Genomic DNA, 17,419 nt, shown 5'->3' with positions numbered 1-17,419 from the left:
GTGCCTGGTGCTTGGCTGCAGGTGTTTGGGGAGCAAGGTAAGAGAGGAAAGGGACAGGCAAAGACAATCTGGTGGTCAGGTGGAGTGTCGGAGGGGGGACAACAGGGAGGATGGCTGATAGGAAGCTCATGAGAGAGCAGAGGGAGCTAATGGAGCTCCAACTCCAACCTGCCCCCAGAGGTCTGGGGCAACCTAAACGATGAGTTAGGGTCAAGGTGGTCATTTCTGAGGTCTATGTGGGAAGCCTTGCCCTTGAAAGAATCTGAAACTTTGAATGCCACAGGCAAAATTTAATCGAGGAACGAAGTCTTCTCTTCCCCAACTCTGGACACCCCCTCCCTGTATTCAGCTTCCATGCACTTACTAAAGAAATAAGTCATGGATTCTCTAGACCATCCTATTCATTCTCAGAGAAGAATCTCAAGCCAGTTCAGCTCATTTATTGCCATGTATTAGACATGTGCTCTCTTGGACTGAGGAGAGCCAATGTGAGCACACAGTTCCCTGACACTCCCAAACTGCCAAGTTCGTATCACTCTGTATCCTTCGGAAGCAAAAGTAATACAATACCTGATACCACCTCCCCCCATTGCATTAGCTCATCTGCTTCCAGTACACAAAAGCTAGGTCCACCCCTGCCCCTGGCATTGAGCCCCTGGAGGAAGACAGCTGAGCAAAAGGCTTTGAGTTAATGAGCTACATGGGTTCAAGACCAAGTTGGGTGCTGGGGGAACTGAACTGAAATGACTTAAAATATTTTGCAAATTCAGTCACTTCTCAACTACCCTTGAGTGAACTGCCCATGACAACCCAAATTCTCTATGCTTCAGAGCATGGGGCTGGACATGATGCAGGTGTGTGTGCATGGTGAAGGTCAAGAGAGTGCATATACACACAAAACAGAATATGAATGTCCAGGGTTATTACGTGATTACCTATCATTTGGAATTCTCTCTATCTCTTCCCCCATCATGAACACTGCATTCTGGTTGGACACAGTTGAAAAATCATCATAGCTGGGGATGTAGATGCCCCAGAGCTTTTGTGTGTGTTTTTTTTTAAGTTTAAAATTTATTTTTGAGAGACGGAAAGAGAGAGAGAGAGAGAGAGAGAGAGAGAAGCAGAGAGACAGGGAGGGGCAGAGGGAGAGACAGAGAGAGAATCCCAAGCAGGGTCCGTGCTGTCAGTGCAGAGCCTGATGCAGGGCTTGAACCAAAGAGCCATGAGATCATGACCTGAGCCGCAAAAAAGAGTCAGATGCTTAACTGACTGAGCCACCCAGGAACCCCCCGACTCCCACAGAGCTTTGTAATAAGCCATCAGGCTCTTCTGCTCCTTTATGACCCAAAGCTGGAGGTGGGGAAGATTTGCAGATTGGACCCTGTCCCAGGTGGGCAAGAAGCAGAGGCCTTAAGAGGCCCTAGGACTTACCCTTGCAGGCCACACTGTTCTCGGGCTCATAGCCAGGCTTGCAGGTGCAGCGCCCAATGGGCACCATCCACTCTCCATCCCCATTGCAGTAGAGTTTGATGGGCACGTCCACTTCCTCTGCATTGGGGATGCATGTCCCCCGAGCAATCACCAGAGACGTGCTCTCTGCCCCAGTCATGGTCTCTGGAAACACGGCAAAATTTTGCACAATGCTGGGACACTTCTTGAAGAAGACGCGAACAGAAAGGAGAGACATACAGGCTCCATAATCCTGGAAAGCGAGGTAAAAACCATTCCGAGTAAGAGGGCCAAAGCTCCTGACTTCTGTGTTGACCTTCATCAACCTTCCCCCAAAGTCCACCTGGGAGAAGCTCTCATCTGCAGCAATGGTGTCTACTTTGAGGTAGGGGGCCTCAGACCAGAAGGCTGACTTCTTGGTGGCAATAACTGAGTCCGTCTCATAGTAGTACAAGTTGAAGGTCTCCTTGCAGGAACCTGGGACGTTGGGGAGGCTGCTGCAGTCTCTCACAGTGAAGCGCATCTCTGTGTAGATGCGATGAGCCCCCCGCCGGTTGATGAAGGTGGTGAGCAGCCAGTTGTTCTGGTTGGGCTCAAAGACGTTGCACACCTGGTAGGTGCGGATGGTGTTCAGGTTTTCATCGTAGCCACTGACTTCTTCCCACTGTACCAAGCAGGCCGCAGACACACACATGCAAAAACACAAAATAGAGAGTAAGAAGAAAAAAAGAGGCGGAGCAAAGACGCCTCGTTCTGCAGAGGACCTTATGAGCTCACCAGTCCAGCCACTTGACGTGAGAAATAAAACATACCTAACCCTAATTTGTTTTTAAAGACCTCCTTATATGCAGACTTCAAATATTTCTCTGCTGGTCACCCTGAAATAGAACAGACTTTACTCTAGAAAACCTTCCTTCATCTAACCTACAGCACTCCTGCTGTGACTATGGCTCATCACCTCCACAGGACAAGCCTGCAGCTATCTGCCCTATGTGATGGCAAGGACTTGATTCCTGAGTGACACAGCCTCTCCTCTCCACAACCACTCTGTGGATTAGGGGTCTAATTACAGAACACCCCTCACCTTAGAAATCCTCATTTCCGAACCTAAATCTTTATGGTGGTTCTTTTAGAGTTGTGAAAAGCATATGAATATAAGGCTTTTCACAACCTCTCAACAAACTTAGATTCTCATAAACTTTTGTTTTATAACATCAATTCCTTTGAAAAAGCTAAACCATAAAACTGGTAGGAGTAGGGGCTGCTAAGTGAGATGCTTAAGGAAACAAATCAAGCTTCATTGGGTGCAAACTGAAAGCAGGGATGTAATGGAGGAGAATGCTGGAGGATGTCACATAGGGAGGAAGGAGAGCTTCTTAACGGGAGAGACAGCATGCTTCACACTAGAAAAAAAAATTCTCATTTTTAGCAGCCCTGCAGGTGGGAAAGAGAAGAGGAACAACACATTTATTAAGTGGTGTCTCTTGATCTTCCCCTTAACACTGAAAACTAGATATTATCACCCCCAATTTACAGATGAAAAGATATCATGCAATTCACCCATGGTCACATGGCCATAAGAGACAGGATAGAGAGGAGAAAGAGGTATTTTGAATGGCCAAAGAAATTCACTTCCACCAGGGGTGGGAGGAGAGTCATGGGGCATTCTCTCTTCCTTGGGTTGGGACAGGAAGCCACTACCTGTACTGGCGAGCTCTCAGGACCCTGACTTCAAGAACTGAGAGTATTCCCAGGACGTTTCAATGTGTTCATTAAATTCTGTTCTGCTTGCCAGAAACAAATAAGGGACCCAAGAAATTAAACTTCTCCTTTTTAATGTTCATTTATTTTGGGAGTGGGAGAGAGAGAGAGTGCACACGCAAGAGCATGTGTGAGCAGGGGAGGGACAGAGAGAGAGTAAGAGAGAATCCCAAGCCGGCTCTGGGCTGTCAGCACAGAGCCTTATGTAGGGCTCAATCCCATGGACTGCAAGATCATGACCTGAGCCAAAATCAAGAGCTGAATGCTCAACTGACTGAACCACCCAGGCACCCCAAGAAATTAAACTTTATCTTACGTGAAAAGAAAAAACAGATGAAGATCCTTGACTTTAATATTTAGCAGTGGCAAAAAGTAAAAGTACAAAATAGTATCTATTTCTTTAAATATTGTGCTAATTGCTTATTATTCACAGTGTAGAGCTGAAATATATAAAATAGAATTCTTAATTTAAAAAGCTGACGTCAGGGCACCTGGGTGGTTCAATCGGTTACGTGTCCGACTTCGGCTCAGGTCTTGATCTCATGGTTCATGAGTTCAAGCCCAGTGTCGGGTTCTGTGCTGACAGCTCAGAGACTGGAGCCTATTTCATACTCTGTGTCTCCCTCTCTCTCTCTGCCCTTCCTCCACTGTCTCTCTCTCTTTCAAAAATAAATAAACATTAAAAAATTTTTTTTAAGTTGAAGTCAATCTTATGTGCATGGAAAATATACACAGTTGCTTCTTGCACAGAATTAAGCCCCCTGCAGGAGCAGGAGGGCCAGGCTGCCCTTCAAGCTTGCGCCAGAGCATCTGAGACCAGGCGTGGTGTGTAGAACAAACAGGCACGTAGAGAGCTGGCCCCGCCCACCCAGACCTGAAGAATGACCTCATGGCCACTTCTGCCGCCCGGGCCCTGCCACTGAGGCACCTGAGTACCAATCTATCCAAGGCTCTTCTCCCCCATCCCCTTCCAGCACCCCCAGGAGTCAGTCTCTTCCTCAGCTTGGAGTCCTTGGTGAGTTCTTTCCAGATCCTTGCACATTGCCAAACGTCACCTGGAACTTTGCTTAATTTCTTATCGATTCTCTAGATGTCAAGGAACCACTTTTAACCCCTCTTAAAGACTCTGTAATGTTCTAGTTAAATGTGTTTGTTAAAGTTATGTTCTGCTTGCCTGGGCTTCTGGAACCAGAAGCAAATATATTACAGAGAAGTCGCTGACAGCTGTTTTAGTTTCAATTTTCAGACCTCTCTCCCTTTCGTGGCCATTTTGAAATAACATTTCCCCAGTTGACCCTACGTGACTTCTGAGAGGACAGCTTTCTTTTGCTGTTTTGTAGGTGCTTAAGCACAGCAGACTCCTAGTCCATGACTTCAGTTGGCCTGTGTGAAGTGGCGACACAAACACAGGGCCCCTTTGTCAATGCACAGGTGAAGCCTGTGGCCCCATTTAGGGCAGGGACCTGTCCCAGCCAGAGCCGTTGACCCACTCAAGACTGCTGCGGCTTCGCTATATGGGAGCAGGACAGGAAGCCCGCCTTTCAGGGCTCACCTTAGCACTGAGACTGTCACCACCAGCAGGTCTTAAATAGACAGAATGAGGCGTTTATACTCTTGCGGAGCGGGGATATTGAGAACATTTATCTTAGAAAATGACACTGATTGGTATTATAAGACCCAATAGAGGTAATCGTTTCAAACATTAACCTCTCCGGGCCTCAGTTTTCTCATCTGTAAAATGAAGAATCATACTGGGTGACCTCAAGTTATAAAATCTACACAGATTTAATTGATTCCATGACAGCTCCTAAGGGAGCGATCAAAGCAAATTAGGAGGAATACAGTTGTATATTCAAAGGGAAAGAGTAGAGAGAAATTGAGAGAAAGGAAATAACTTCCCTGTTGTTTGGGGAAAGGCCATCACAGAGCCTCACATTCATTTCTTTCTCTCTTTCATTCTCCTGTCAGCAGGTACGACAGGGGTTGGAAAAATATGCTTACAGAGTGGACTAGAGTAGGCATGAATGCCTTCCGGGCAAGAGGCAATTAGGACCGGGGGCCTTGAAGAAAGAGAATTATTTTGGCAAACAGAGAGGCGGGTGGAATGGCATTCTTAGCAGGGAGGGACAAACATTGTTATTTGTCTGTGATATCTGGAGTCAGCCTCGTTGCTTTATAGTTATACCTCACTCATTCATCAATGAAAAAAAAATATTTGCTGAATGCCAACTTTATGCCAGGTATTCTATTAACCACTGGGGATACAACAAGATGATGCTTATAATCTCGTAAGAGAAACAGAAATTAGACAAATGGTGATTAAAATAACTAAATAATTACAATTGTGCTAGCTGCTGTGAGGGAAAATTACAGGGTGCCTAGAGAGGGGGTGTACCTGATACAGAGAGGAGTGTCAGGGAAGAACCTCCAAACTGAGAGGGGATGGACGGATAAAAGTTAGAAGAAGTGTGTGTTTGCTGGGGCCAAGAGGGACAGAGGAGGAGTGGGGAATCTAGGCCCAGGAACAGCAATTACAAAGGCCCTGTGGTGGGAAAATGTGGCCTGGAGCCATTGAGTAATGCTGCCTGTGTGACAGAAGAGTCATAAAAAACTGCAGATGCAGGAATAAGACTGAGGAGAGGGTGAGTCTGGTCAAGAACTCTGAATTTCATCCTGAGGGTAACTGGAAGTCATTGATGAGTTTCCGTGAGGAAGAGTACAGGTGATCAGAGCTGAGGTTTTAGAAGATTTATCTGATGTAAAGTACAGATTGGGTTGGAGGGCCACCCCAATAGATGGTGGGGACAACTGGGTGCAGGTATGGTAGTACAGGCAACAGAGGACAGTAGGTTGGAGTAAACCAGTGGAAACTGAAAAGATAATCCTGGGGTAGAACCTCTAGGTTTTCTTGAGCCGAGTGTGGGGTGGAGGACAGAGAGAGACCTGACCAGACCCAAGGCCCACGTATCCCTTAACACTCTTCCACACATCAGGCTTTGAGCTCTGCTGTGTCCCTGGGGCACACCACTCCTAACTCCTTACAAGAGTGGATATCCTACCCGTGGATGTGCAGAACTCAGATTCTTTCACTCAAGGCCTGCAACAGCCCTGGTCCCTGTGACACTCTCTCACTGCCTATCCCCAAGCTGATTTCCTACGGGTCTCTGTTCAGTGGCAGCTTCTCAGCCTCTCCTTCTAGGCAACTGACATACTGCTTCTGTGTTCCTTTCTATAATTGTCTTTTACCATTAAAATGAGAACAAAGCACCATGATTTGCTTATCAGCTTGGCAAAAAATTAAAGAGATACAATAGCAAGTCTTGGTAAGAATCTGAAGCCAAGGGGACTCACAAGCCTAGTGGCGACAGTGTGACTGGTGGAATCTTTTAGAAGTCAAATCAACAGTTTCTCTCAACATTTCAAATGTTGGCCACAACTCAAATAAGCAGGGAAAAGGTACATCATTAAAAAAAAAAATCATTGTGATAACTGAGTAGCCATCTGGGAAAAAAACACAGCTTTGCATCCATACCTTGTTCCTTACTTCAGGATAAATTCCCAGTGAAGCAAAGATTTAAATATTAAAAGTGAAACCAGAAAAATACTAAAAGAAACCCTGGAGATAATTTATGTATAGTAATTATGACATGAAACACAGAAGCCACAAATGAACAGATTGATCAATTCAGCTCTACAAAGTTTTTTCTTTTTTTAAATTTTTTTTTTCAACGTTTATTTATTTTTGGGACAGAGAGAGACAGAGCATGAACGGGGGAGGGGCAGAGAGAGAGGGAGACACAGAATTGGAAACAGGCTCCAGGCTCCGAGCCATCAGCCCAGAGCCCGACGCGGGGCTCGAACTCACGGACCGCGAGATCGTGACCTGGCTGAAGTAGGCCGCTTAACCGACTACGACACCCAGGCGCCCCTACAAAGTTTTTTCTTAAGTGACATAACAGAAATGGCCAGAAGTAAAATCAAAAGGAAAAAAAAGGAAATATGCTGGCAAGAAACCACTTATACTTTATCACAGATAAAGTGTTAATTTCCCCTGATATATAAAGATAATCTATATATCAATAATAAGATGCAAAATAGGCATGGATATTGACAAACTGTTTACTAAAAGAGAGAGATAGCTCATAAATATGTGAAGAGATGTTGAACATCATTCAATATAATCAAAATGATAATTAACCATGTTGTGATACTTTGTTTTTGGGTGGGCAGGTCAGACAGAAATTTGATAACACACTATGTTGGAGGGTGTGTGGAAAGTAATCATTCTGATACATAGCTAGATGAAGGGCAAATTGGTACAACCTCTATAAAAATTGTGGTTTTATTTATTCAAATTATAGCTCTCTCTACCCTTTGACCCAGCCATTCACTTCTAGGATCAAACCCCAGATATACTTTTATATATATATATATATAAAATTAGGTATGAACGGTATTACCTGCAGCCACCATCACCTCCAGAGTTTTATGCATGCCCAGGACACCTGGAGGTGGCCAGGCCTCAGGGGACTATGGGCCTATGGAGAATGTAGCAGCCTTCTCAAATTTGCTCTGAGTGGGACCTCTAGACAAGCATGGTAGAAAGAACCATTGAGACTGAAATTCTCACCAACCAGTAGGATGGGGGAGCTCAGAGTTTGAAATAATTTTACTAAAAGAAAATAAGGCTAGGATACTCCTTGTGCATCTTTGTTTTGGGGGTAAGATTTATAATGCTGCACCCCAATCTTACTTAAGTCTTCCTTTCTTGGAGCTCTCAATCGGACTCCAATATGGCACCCAAGACCCTTTGTTAATGTCCATCAACTAGTGAACACATAAACAAAATGTGATGCAGCCAAACAATGGAATACTAATCATAACTAAAAAAGAATGAAGTGTTGGTACATGCAACATCACAGACAAACATCTAAAACATTATGCTAAATGAAAGAAACTTGACTCAAGAAACCATATGTTGCATGCTTCCATATACCTGACCTGTCCAGAAAAGGCAAATCTATAAATAGAAAGGTATTAGTATCAGTATTTCCCTGGCACTGGAGATGGGAATGGGGAGTAACTGCAAACGGGCATGAAGAATCTTTTTTGGAGGTGACAGAAATGTTCTAAAATGGGATTGTGGTGATAAGTACACAATTCTGTAAACTTATTAAAAATTCTTGAACTGTACAATTCAAATGAATAAATTTTATGACATGTAACTAACACTTGATTCCAGCTTAAAAAAAAACAAAAAACAAAAAAACACCTCTTTGTTATTTAGTCCAGTCTTCACCTCTATACCCCACCAATGCTGGTTTGGTGTCTTTTTTTCCACAAATGCCATGCCCACTGCAACAAGAGGGCCCTGCTTGTCCTATCCACCGAGACAGGGACACCCTTCTCACTCCTTTATCCCTATATCCCTATGACCAGTATGTGCTTGACCAAATTTATTTGTGAATGAACAAGTGATGTCTAAGTTGAGGCAAAGATGGCATCTTTGAGATGGGACACTTCCAAGGAAGTGGAATCCCTACCCTGATGCTGGGAGTCTGAGTAGAATCATGAGAATGGTCCTAAGATGGGTTCAGAATCTTGGGCCCAGGACCGCATTCAAGAATCACTTGATTTTCCATCCTGGAGTCAGCCAGGTATCAGGCCAAAAGTGCCCTCCATGTCCAACATACACCCCTCCTTGTCACCATAATTTGCCATTTCTTCCAGAACAATGTTCTTCTTATTTGACCTCTCTCTTGCATTCCCTGACCATGCATTAGGGCTGCCATTACTTAATGCCTGGACTTATGCCCTGGCTTGCTGTTTGTCAGAAAGTAATGACAACAGACCAGGAAAGAGATGGCAAGGGTTCAAACCAGAGCCAGGTCCTCTCACTCTGCACATTGAGACAGTGCTCATCCCTGCCTCTTGATGTTGTTGTGGATGCTCTGACCGGCCCTAACACCTTTCTCCCATGTTCATCCCATCTCAACTCCTCCAAGACACAGAACCAGAGAATAACAGATCTGGCTGGAAACCACTGTAGATCATGTTGACCAAAACCTTTCGTTGACAAATGGGCACACTGAAGCCCAGAGCCATTCAATAGTTGGCCTGAAGTCAGGCAGTTGATGGGGGGCAAAGCCAAACTCTCTTTGTAGCTCCCTCCTGTGAGGGCGCTTGGGTATTCTTTCCTCCAGGAGGCCTTCCTAGCTTGTATTCAGCTACCATTTTTCCAAATGCTTATAGCATGATTGAGCTCATTCCATACAATTTAGCATTTCATAGTACAATATTTTGAACTATTCATTAATTGCTTTGTGTATGACTTTGGATTCTGAGACCAGGCTGTGAGCTCCTTGAGGATAGGGAATTATGTTTTAACTAATTTATTAGTTGATTTCGACAAGCAAAATAATTCCACGTATTTAGCTTTGCAGCACTGATACGACACAACTGCATTTTTATTCAGTAATGTCTGGAAACATTGAAATCCACTGGTTTTTCAGGGGTCCTTTCTTCTTTCACTATTGACCCTGGGAGATGTAGTCCACACACAAGGCAACCACCACAGAGTACATCGCCAAACTTAACCTCTCCCCAGTGCCCAGACTCTTCCCCAGCTGCCCGCTGGACACCTGGTGCTCACCCATGCTCTCTGTGGTCCTCCTGCTCACAGATGGCACCTTGTCCCTGTACTGGGTTTCCAGGAAGCACTCTGGACATTTCTGTTGCCCATCCCGGGGTTTAGGCACCAAACCCATGTCTCCCTTCCCCTCCATAGCTCATCCATGAGGTGTGTCCCTTTCCCCACTTGACTTTACTCTCTTTCCTAGTCACTCCACCAGACATTCTCTTTAACTCCCCTACCCCAGTGAGTTTTGTAAAACTCCATCTTCCCCATGGGGTTGCCTCTCCATAGTCCCAGTACCTAGCCCTCAGTAAATACTGGAAGGGGGCACCTGGGTGGCCTAGTTGGTTAAGCATCAGACTTCAGCTCAGGTCATGATCTCACGGTTTATGGGTTCAGGCCCCACATTGGGCTCTGCAGTGAAACTGCTTTGGATCCTCCGTCTCCTCCTCTCTCTGCCCTTCCCTCGCTCTCTCGCTCTCTCTCAAAAATAAACATAAATAAACAAACAAATAAATAAATACTGGAAGACTGAGGGAATGAACAAGGCCCTGGTCTGTTCCTTAACTTCTCTGCCTCTTTAGCCCCTGGTCCTTTGCTAGGGACTTACTGCAGGTGACACCAGGCTACCTTGTTCCTGGGAGGAGAAGAAACAAAGCGGCTTTGCACACCCAGCAGAATATTAACAGCCTCTGAAAAGGCTCTATTATTGATGCAAATGGGCCACCTGTCCTTGAGATAAGCATAGTAAAGAAAACAATGACATCCATTAGAAAGTACTTGTTCAGGCTTTGAGACCATGACTTTGATGTATGAGAAAGACACTTCTAGGTTCCTCCAAGATCCAGGTTTGTTAGTCTTGTTTGCTGGAGTCAGATCTTGCAGGTCTGTGCTCAGGGGTAGGCAGCAGTGCCTGCTGACATTTGAACAGTGCATACTGGGTGCATATTGACTATCTGCAGTCTGGCTCTGCGTGTATGTGTGTGTGTGTGTGTGTGTGTGTGTGTGTGTGTGTGTAAAACAAAACCACTGCCATGAATTCTATCTATCTGTCCATCCACACTGCCTTCTAGAACAACCATCAGAAACTCTAACACATTCGTTACCCTCCAAGAGTAGATCTGGATTTTAGAAACAGGCAAAAGTCATTTGGAGCCAAATCTGATGAGTCAGATGAATGAACAAGCTAAGAAATATTTCTTGCTCAAAAATGAAGAGCCACTATAAAAGGAACTTTAGAAAAGTGAGCTGATTCCACTTTATGCCTCTGACTAGTTCCAAGCATGGAGTTCTGGAAAGATTTGTGATAGCTGGCCGCTCCCTGGACTGCGGCGACATTCCTGGGTAGACCCTGCCCTTCCTGAATGCCCACCCATTGCCACAGTGCTGCATCCAGAACTGCCCCCAAATAAGCCATTTCCCTCCAGTCTGGCCAGGAAGGACACTTGCTCTGGATACTGCTCTTTAGGAGGAAGACATAATCAAAGTTGGCTTTTTGGCCTCTATTAGCCTAATAAGACCCCAGCCATTCTGATTGTATGAAGCCCAGCTCATTTAACTCACTTTTTAAATAAAGAATTGAGCATCTACTACATCCCAAGCAGTGTTCTGTGTTTTGGTGACCCGGCAGTGAACCAGAGGCAAAGTCCCCACCCCCGTGGGCCTCATATTCTAATAGAGCGAACCAGAGGATGAACAAGCAAACAAATAAATAATATAAAGTCAGACAGTGTCAAACACTCTTGAGAAACAGGTAAGGGGACAGAGTGACAGCTGGTAGTGGGGTCATCTTAGAACGTTGCCTTTTAACAGAGATCTAAATGACACAGGAGCCACCAGCCTGGAGGGCACACGAGGGAGGGGCATTCCAGACTCAGAGAAGAAGAATGAACTCTCCAGAGCAGGAGTGTGCCTAGCACATTGCCAGGAAAGCCTAGAAGCCAGGGTGGCTGCCAAATTGCACAGGGCAAGGGGAAAAGGGAGGAGATGAGGCAGGAGAGGTTGCCAGAGGACAAAGGGGCCCCACCCCTGCCAGTTACAGCTCTGTGACCATGGATGACTTTCTGAGCTTTAGTGTCCTCATATGCAAAGACTATTTACCTTGGTGGGTGCCATGAGGACTGAAAGATCATGTAGGAAACTCATCTTGCGCTATGCCTGCAAATACCCTCCATTCACTAAGTACCAATTATCATTTCTACTACCATCAGCAGCATCACCACTGTTAATGTTAATCTCAGGATCCACCTCCGACTGATGCATGAGGGTGTGGAAATTGTCTCCTCCATCTTGGATAAATAATCCCGCCTTTGGTCAGCAGAATGCCAGGACTAAAGAGCCAAAACCTGCCTCTCCATACAGTCAGCACCCCCCTTTCTTGCCCCTCCTGGAATCCTCTGGGCAGGTTTAAGTATGGATTCCCTTCTCTCAACTAGGCAATCCCTGAAGCATGATCAGCTACCAGCTCAAACTACAAGGAGATGAAATCTGACATTGCACATAGGCTTTGGTCCCATTCAGCAGTCTGTATTGGGGCACAAACTGCTGTTTGAGAGAACTTGTTATTTTGCAAACAGTCGCTGCCAACATGGAGCCATATGGAACTTGCCTGTCACTGCCCAATCAGAGGAAGCCCAAAGACCCACTTTCAGACCCCAGTTAGAGATGGCTGCCTCTCTGAACAAGAAGCCCACTGAGACCCGAACAGTACACAACTTCACAGAGCCCACAGGAGGCCACCAATTCTTCAGGGCAGCAGACTGTTTGCGCTGGGCTAGAGCCGCCACCCCAGCAGCCTGGAAGCCAAGGATGCGGCCCCTGTACAGACAGTAGACTAGGCCTGAAAGAGCTGGGATATTAGACAAGCTAGAGGCCTAATTAAAATGTAAAATGTGGTCCATGGGGCATAAATTCCTACAAGCCCTGAGGGATCTACCATTTAGTGCACCAACCAACCACGGCAGCCACTTACTCAATGGCCCCCCTGAGGGCTGCGAGCGCCAGCTTACCTCCCAATAGACTTAATTTACCTCCCAGATGTGCCGGGCTGGGCGGACAGGAATGACCCTCCACTCATTACCATGGCTCCATGTGATGTGCCAAAGAACTGGACAGGCTACCTGAGACAGGGACTGCCTGGAAAGGCTTTCATACTGCAGTGGTACAAATCCATGCATTCCCTCAAGGATTTACTTACTCTCTGCCGTGCAGAAGAGCACTGGAAGGGGGGTGAGGGACCCAGTTAGGTACGGAAATAATTAGAATATGGAAAACACACTCGTTTCCAATGCAGGCTCTAAGAGTCTCTACAAAATCCATTTAAAAACTTAGGTCGGGAAATGCAAGAAATATTGTCTTGAGATGCAAGCAGGAGAAAAAGCCTTAGCGGAACACATCGTGTCCCTGGGAAGGATAGTTCTGTGCTTACCAAAAAAGGGTTGGAATTAAGAAGCACTGCCGTCACCATGCCTAACACTGGACCCCAGAAGTCACGGTGACCCCTGGTTTAGCACAAGAGTTCAATTGCACAGACTCTGGAGTCAGCTAAGCCCATGTGTGTGACCACAGGCAAGTCTTCACCCCTCTCTTAGCCCCGGCTGTTCCTCTCTCACAGGGACACAGGGGTACCTACCTCATGAGGATTCAATGTGAGGATTAAATATGACAATTCACATAAAGTACTTAAATCTGAATAAGAGACCCCTGTAAGTCAGTTATTATGGATATCAGCCCTCCAGAGACACATGCTTATTAGCCTCTCCCTGAGCACAGTTCTGTTATTTTTCCTTAAAAGTCCTGGCTTTTCTTCCATGGTGTGTATTATCTAGGACTCTTTCCTGTCTGTCTGGTTTTTTGCACCTGTGCATCATCTTTGGCGCGTGCACACGTGCATATGTGTATATATGTGCCCGTGTGTGGCTGGGGGTGCTGGCTGTGGCCCGGGTAGGGCCTGTGTGCCCTCCCTTGGGTATGCCCACACCAATTGTCTCATGAGCACCGGTCGGCTCTGCACCTTCCCAGCCAGGGTGATGCCTCTCACTGCTCAGAGATCACGCCAACAGAGAGCGAGGCTGACTGGGCCCAAGGTCCAGATGGCATGCATCTCTTTGCATCCTGGCACACTTCACACCCAGGTCTCCATCAGCTTGCTGGGAGAAACACTGCAGGATTGTGCCTCCGGAGGGGGCTCCTTGTCCACAGCCCCCAGGCCACTGGAACTTCCACCAGGCAGCAGCATTTCGTACCAGGCTCTGCCTGGAGTGGGGTCCTCAGCCATTATGACAGCTGCTGCTGCTGCTGTTGACACTGCAACAGTGACAAATTCATCCTTCTGACAAGATCCCTTTCAATAATTCACAGGGAGCTAGGGATTAAGACACTGTTTCTCTCTGTCTCTGTTGGGATTTAAAACACCTCCAGCTGGGGTATTTAAAGAGAGTATAATGGGCTGCCCCTCTTGGGGCTCCCCTCCCCCTTTCCTCCTCTTTCCCATTTCCCAAACTCAGCCCCCACCCCACCAGCCAGCCCTATAACAAGGAGGCCCAGAAAACAAGAAAGAAAAAAAAAAAAAGGAGGGAACCAGTGCTTGGCTGGTCACTATGGCAACCATGGCAGGGTATTCAGCTGTCATTATCCCAGTGCCTCACACATGTGATTATCTTAAGCTGTCGATTGAATGTGGTCCTCGCTGCTGTCCAACAAGGCCTTGTCGAACAAGGCAGGGGCGGGAGCTGCAGGGCCCCAGGCCCCAGCTGCCTAATCCTGCTCTGCCCAGATCTGGGTTCCACCGCCAAGGAGCAGAGTTACCACCGGGAGAAACTGATGACTTTTCCCTGCAGCTTGGAGCCATCTCTGCTCAGAACGCACAGAGGGGGCCAGGCTGGGGCTGGGCTGGAGCACTGGGTTAGAGCCTGGGGGAATGGGTTCCTTACTGCATGAGTGCAAAGAGTTTTGACTGCATGAGGGCCAGGCTGGCTGTGGCCAGCTGGAGCCACCCCCAAAACAAGAGAGCAAGCCATGGGGGGAGGAAGAGGGTGGTCTTCCTAAAGTTCTTGGCTTTGTTCCATTCTCAGGGTGGGGGAGAATTCCCATTCTCAGGGTGCAATAAAGTCAAACTGAGCCTGGAAAGAGAACACACTGTCCTCTATCCTGCCTACTCCCTCCCAATTGTGAGAATGTGGTCACTATGTAGGACCCACTTCAGGGGACTTTTTTTCCTGGGACTGCTAGAGTGTGGTTCTGGGAAGTCCGGGGAGGACTTCGATCTCACTTCTTTGCCTTGCAGATTTTGCTACAGATTGTCTTTGGGCTGAGGTTTCCCAGGTCCATGAACATTCTGCTCACCCTCTACTAGGCATGCTCCAGACTTTCCAATATTTTTTTTTAAAACTCAACTCCCAGAATGAGCCCATGATGGCAGATGTACTCAGGCCAGCACAGCACACAATGGGGCCACCATCACCTGTGACTTGCACCTGGATTGCTCCAAATACCACCAGCTCAGTCTGGCCTCTCCTGCTTCTGCATCCTGTGGTCAGTCCCCACAAAAATGTGACCAGCCACATGCAAGTCCCCACCACCTGAGGCACTGCCCACCTGGGTCACCCCGGGGTTTGTTGGCTGCATAATGAACTATTCACATATAAATGCAAATGAAGCCCATTACCATCAACCATGTCAGTTTGACAGCAGAGCTCTCCATCTGCAGGATAAGTTTAAATCTTAACTCCAACATCTTTCATGTTGGTTGTCCTTTGTGACACTGGGAAATGTCGGGCATGCCTGTCCCCACCAGAGTAGTGAGTGGGACAGTGTGTCCATGGAGGTGAGGATGTGCCATGACTAGAACTCCCTGCCATGAGAGCGGCAGAACAGCACCTCAAGTGGAGCGGGTGCTGCTTCCGCAGAAGTGACAACGAGGCCACTGGATGGGACAAAGCAACTCACTAGAGCCCATCCCCTCACGTGTCTCCCTTCCTAGAGTCCTCACTTCCTGAATATTTGCCAAGGCCTGGGGGTGGAAGCTGACCCCCAGGCTCCTCCATCCTCGCCTAGAGCTAGCCGTTCCCAGGGACGACCTGTGCCCTCCTCTGGATCCCAGCCAGCCCTTACCTGGTCCTCCTCCAAGTCCTCCTGGACCCTGAGCCCCATATGTCACAAAGCGTCTGTTCCACCTCTTCCCATACAGCTTGCTTTAAAAAACAATTCACAGCAGGGGGAGACCTGGGTGGCTCAGTTGGTTGAGCATCCGACTTCAGCTCAGGTCATGATCTCACGGTTCCTGAGTCTGAGCCCCACATCTGGCTCTCTGCTGTCAGCACAGAGCCCACTTTGGATCCCCTGTCGTGCTTTCTTTCTGCACCTCCCCCGCTGGTGATCTCTCTGTCAGAAATAAATAAACACTTAAAAATAAATTCATGGGGTGCTTAAAATGTGCACTACTCACTAGCACATGGGTTTCAAACCTACCTTTTCCCTTTGTAGAAAACAAGGAAACTTTTACCTCACCCCTGTTCTCCAGTTTCTCAATGATATATGACTCTGAGATCCCTTCCTAACACATCTTCAGGAACAGAGGTACAAGAGTAAGCTAAGCTTTGTGGGGGGTGCCTGGTGGCTCAGTCGGTTGAACATCTGACCCTTGATGTCGGCTTAGGTCATGATCTCACAGTTCCCGAGACTGAGCCCCCATGTTGGGCTCCCTGCTGACAGCGTGGAGCCTCCTTGGGATTCTCTCTCTCTCAAAATAAATAAATAAAATAAATAAACATTAAAAAAAAAAAAAAGAGTAAGCTTTGTGTCCAGATTGGCCTGGGGTCAGTCTCAGTGAAACCTCTAAGCAGTCCTAGGATTCTGGGTAATTGCCTCCAGCCTCAATGTCTGCTCTGTAAAATGGGAGAAATACCACCTGGCTTGCAGGGTCCTGGTGAAAATCCAGTGAGGTCATACAAGTAATTTCAGTGCCTGGTATGCAGCTGGTACTCAATTATGGGTGACTAGCAGTAGCGGTGGTTATCGCTATTACTAACAATAGCATTGTTATTAACAGCGAGGTTCACCCTCCGATGGCATTCATGCCAGAGCCAAACAGAAAAGCTAGAATGCTGATCTCGCATCTCAGCACCCCCCACTCACGTCGTCGGTTAATTCTATGCAAGTTAAGTCCCTCAAACAAGAGTCACTGCAACTACTAGTACTAGTCAGGGCAAGTGCTACTGTCCGAGCTTCAGAGTTTACAAAGTAGGTAAACACTATTTAATCCTGCCATCCACTGTATAAATAATATGTCACATTACCCAGGTGATGGGGCAGAAAATGGGCTCAGAGAAGTTAAAGAACTTCAAGGAAAATGGAAATAGCCCAGGACAACTGATTCCAAATGCTGGGCCTGCTCCTTTATACTCCCAAAAGTACAGTAGTCCCCCTTATCCACGGGGGACATGTTCCAGCACTCCCAGCGGGGGCCTGAAACTGCGAATAGTACCGAACCCTATATGGTCCTCTCCTAAGCAAACATTCCAAGGACAAGGTTTAGTTTATAAATTAAATATAAATTTTAAATTATAAATGTATAAA

General features: G+C 46.8%; 1 protein-coding gene across 2 annotated transcripts in view; it reads right to left on the bottom strand.

Annotated features, from left to right (window-relative positions):
* The window catches only part of EPHB1 (EPH receptor B1), a 432,698-nt gene that overhangs the window by 269,796 nt on the left and 145,483 nt on the right, over positions 1-17,419 (bottom strand). For both annotated transcript variants that reach the window (XM_086674337.1, XM_086674338.1), the window contains exon 3: positions 1,432-2,113. In XM_086674337.1, coding sequence (XP_086530463.1) covers positions 1,432-2,113 — 682 coding nt within the window. The remainder of the gene's footprint in view (positions 1-1,431; positions 2,114-17,419) is intronic.

The sequence above is a fragment of the Puma concolor genome, chromosome C2 (genome assembly GCF_028749965.1).
Source record: "Puma concolor isolate L17-30 chromosome C2, mPumCon1.1.hap2, whole genome shotgun sequence".
NCBI lineage: Eukaryota > Metazoa > Chordata > Mammalia > Carnivora > Felidae > Puma > Puma concolor.
This window is presented reverse-complemented; position numbering and strand designations above follow the sequence as displayed.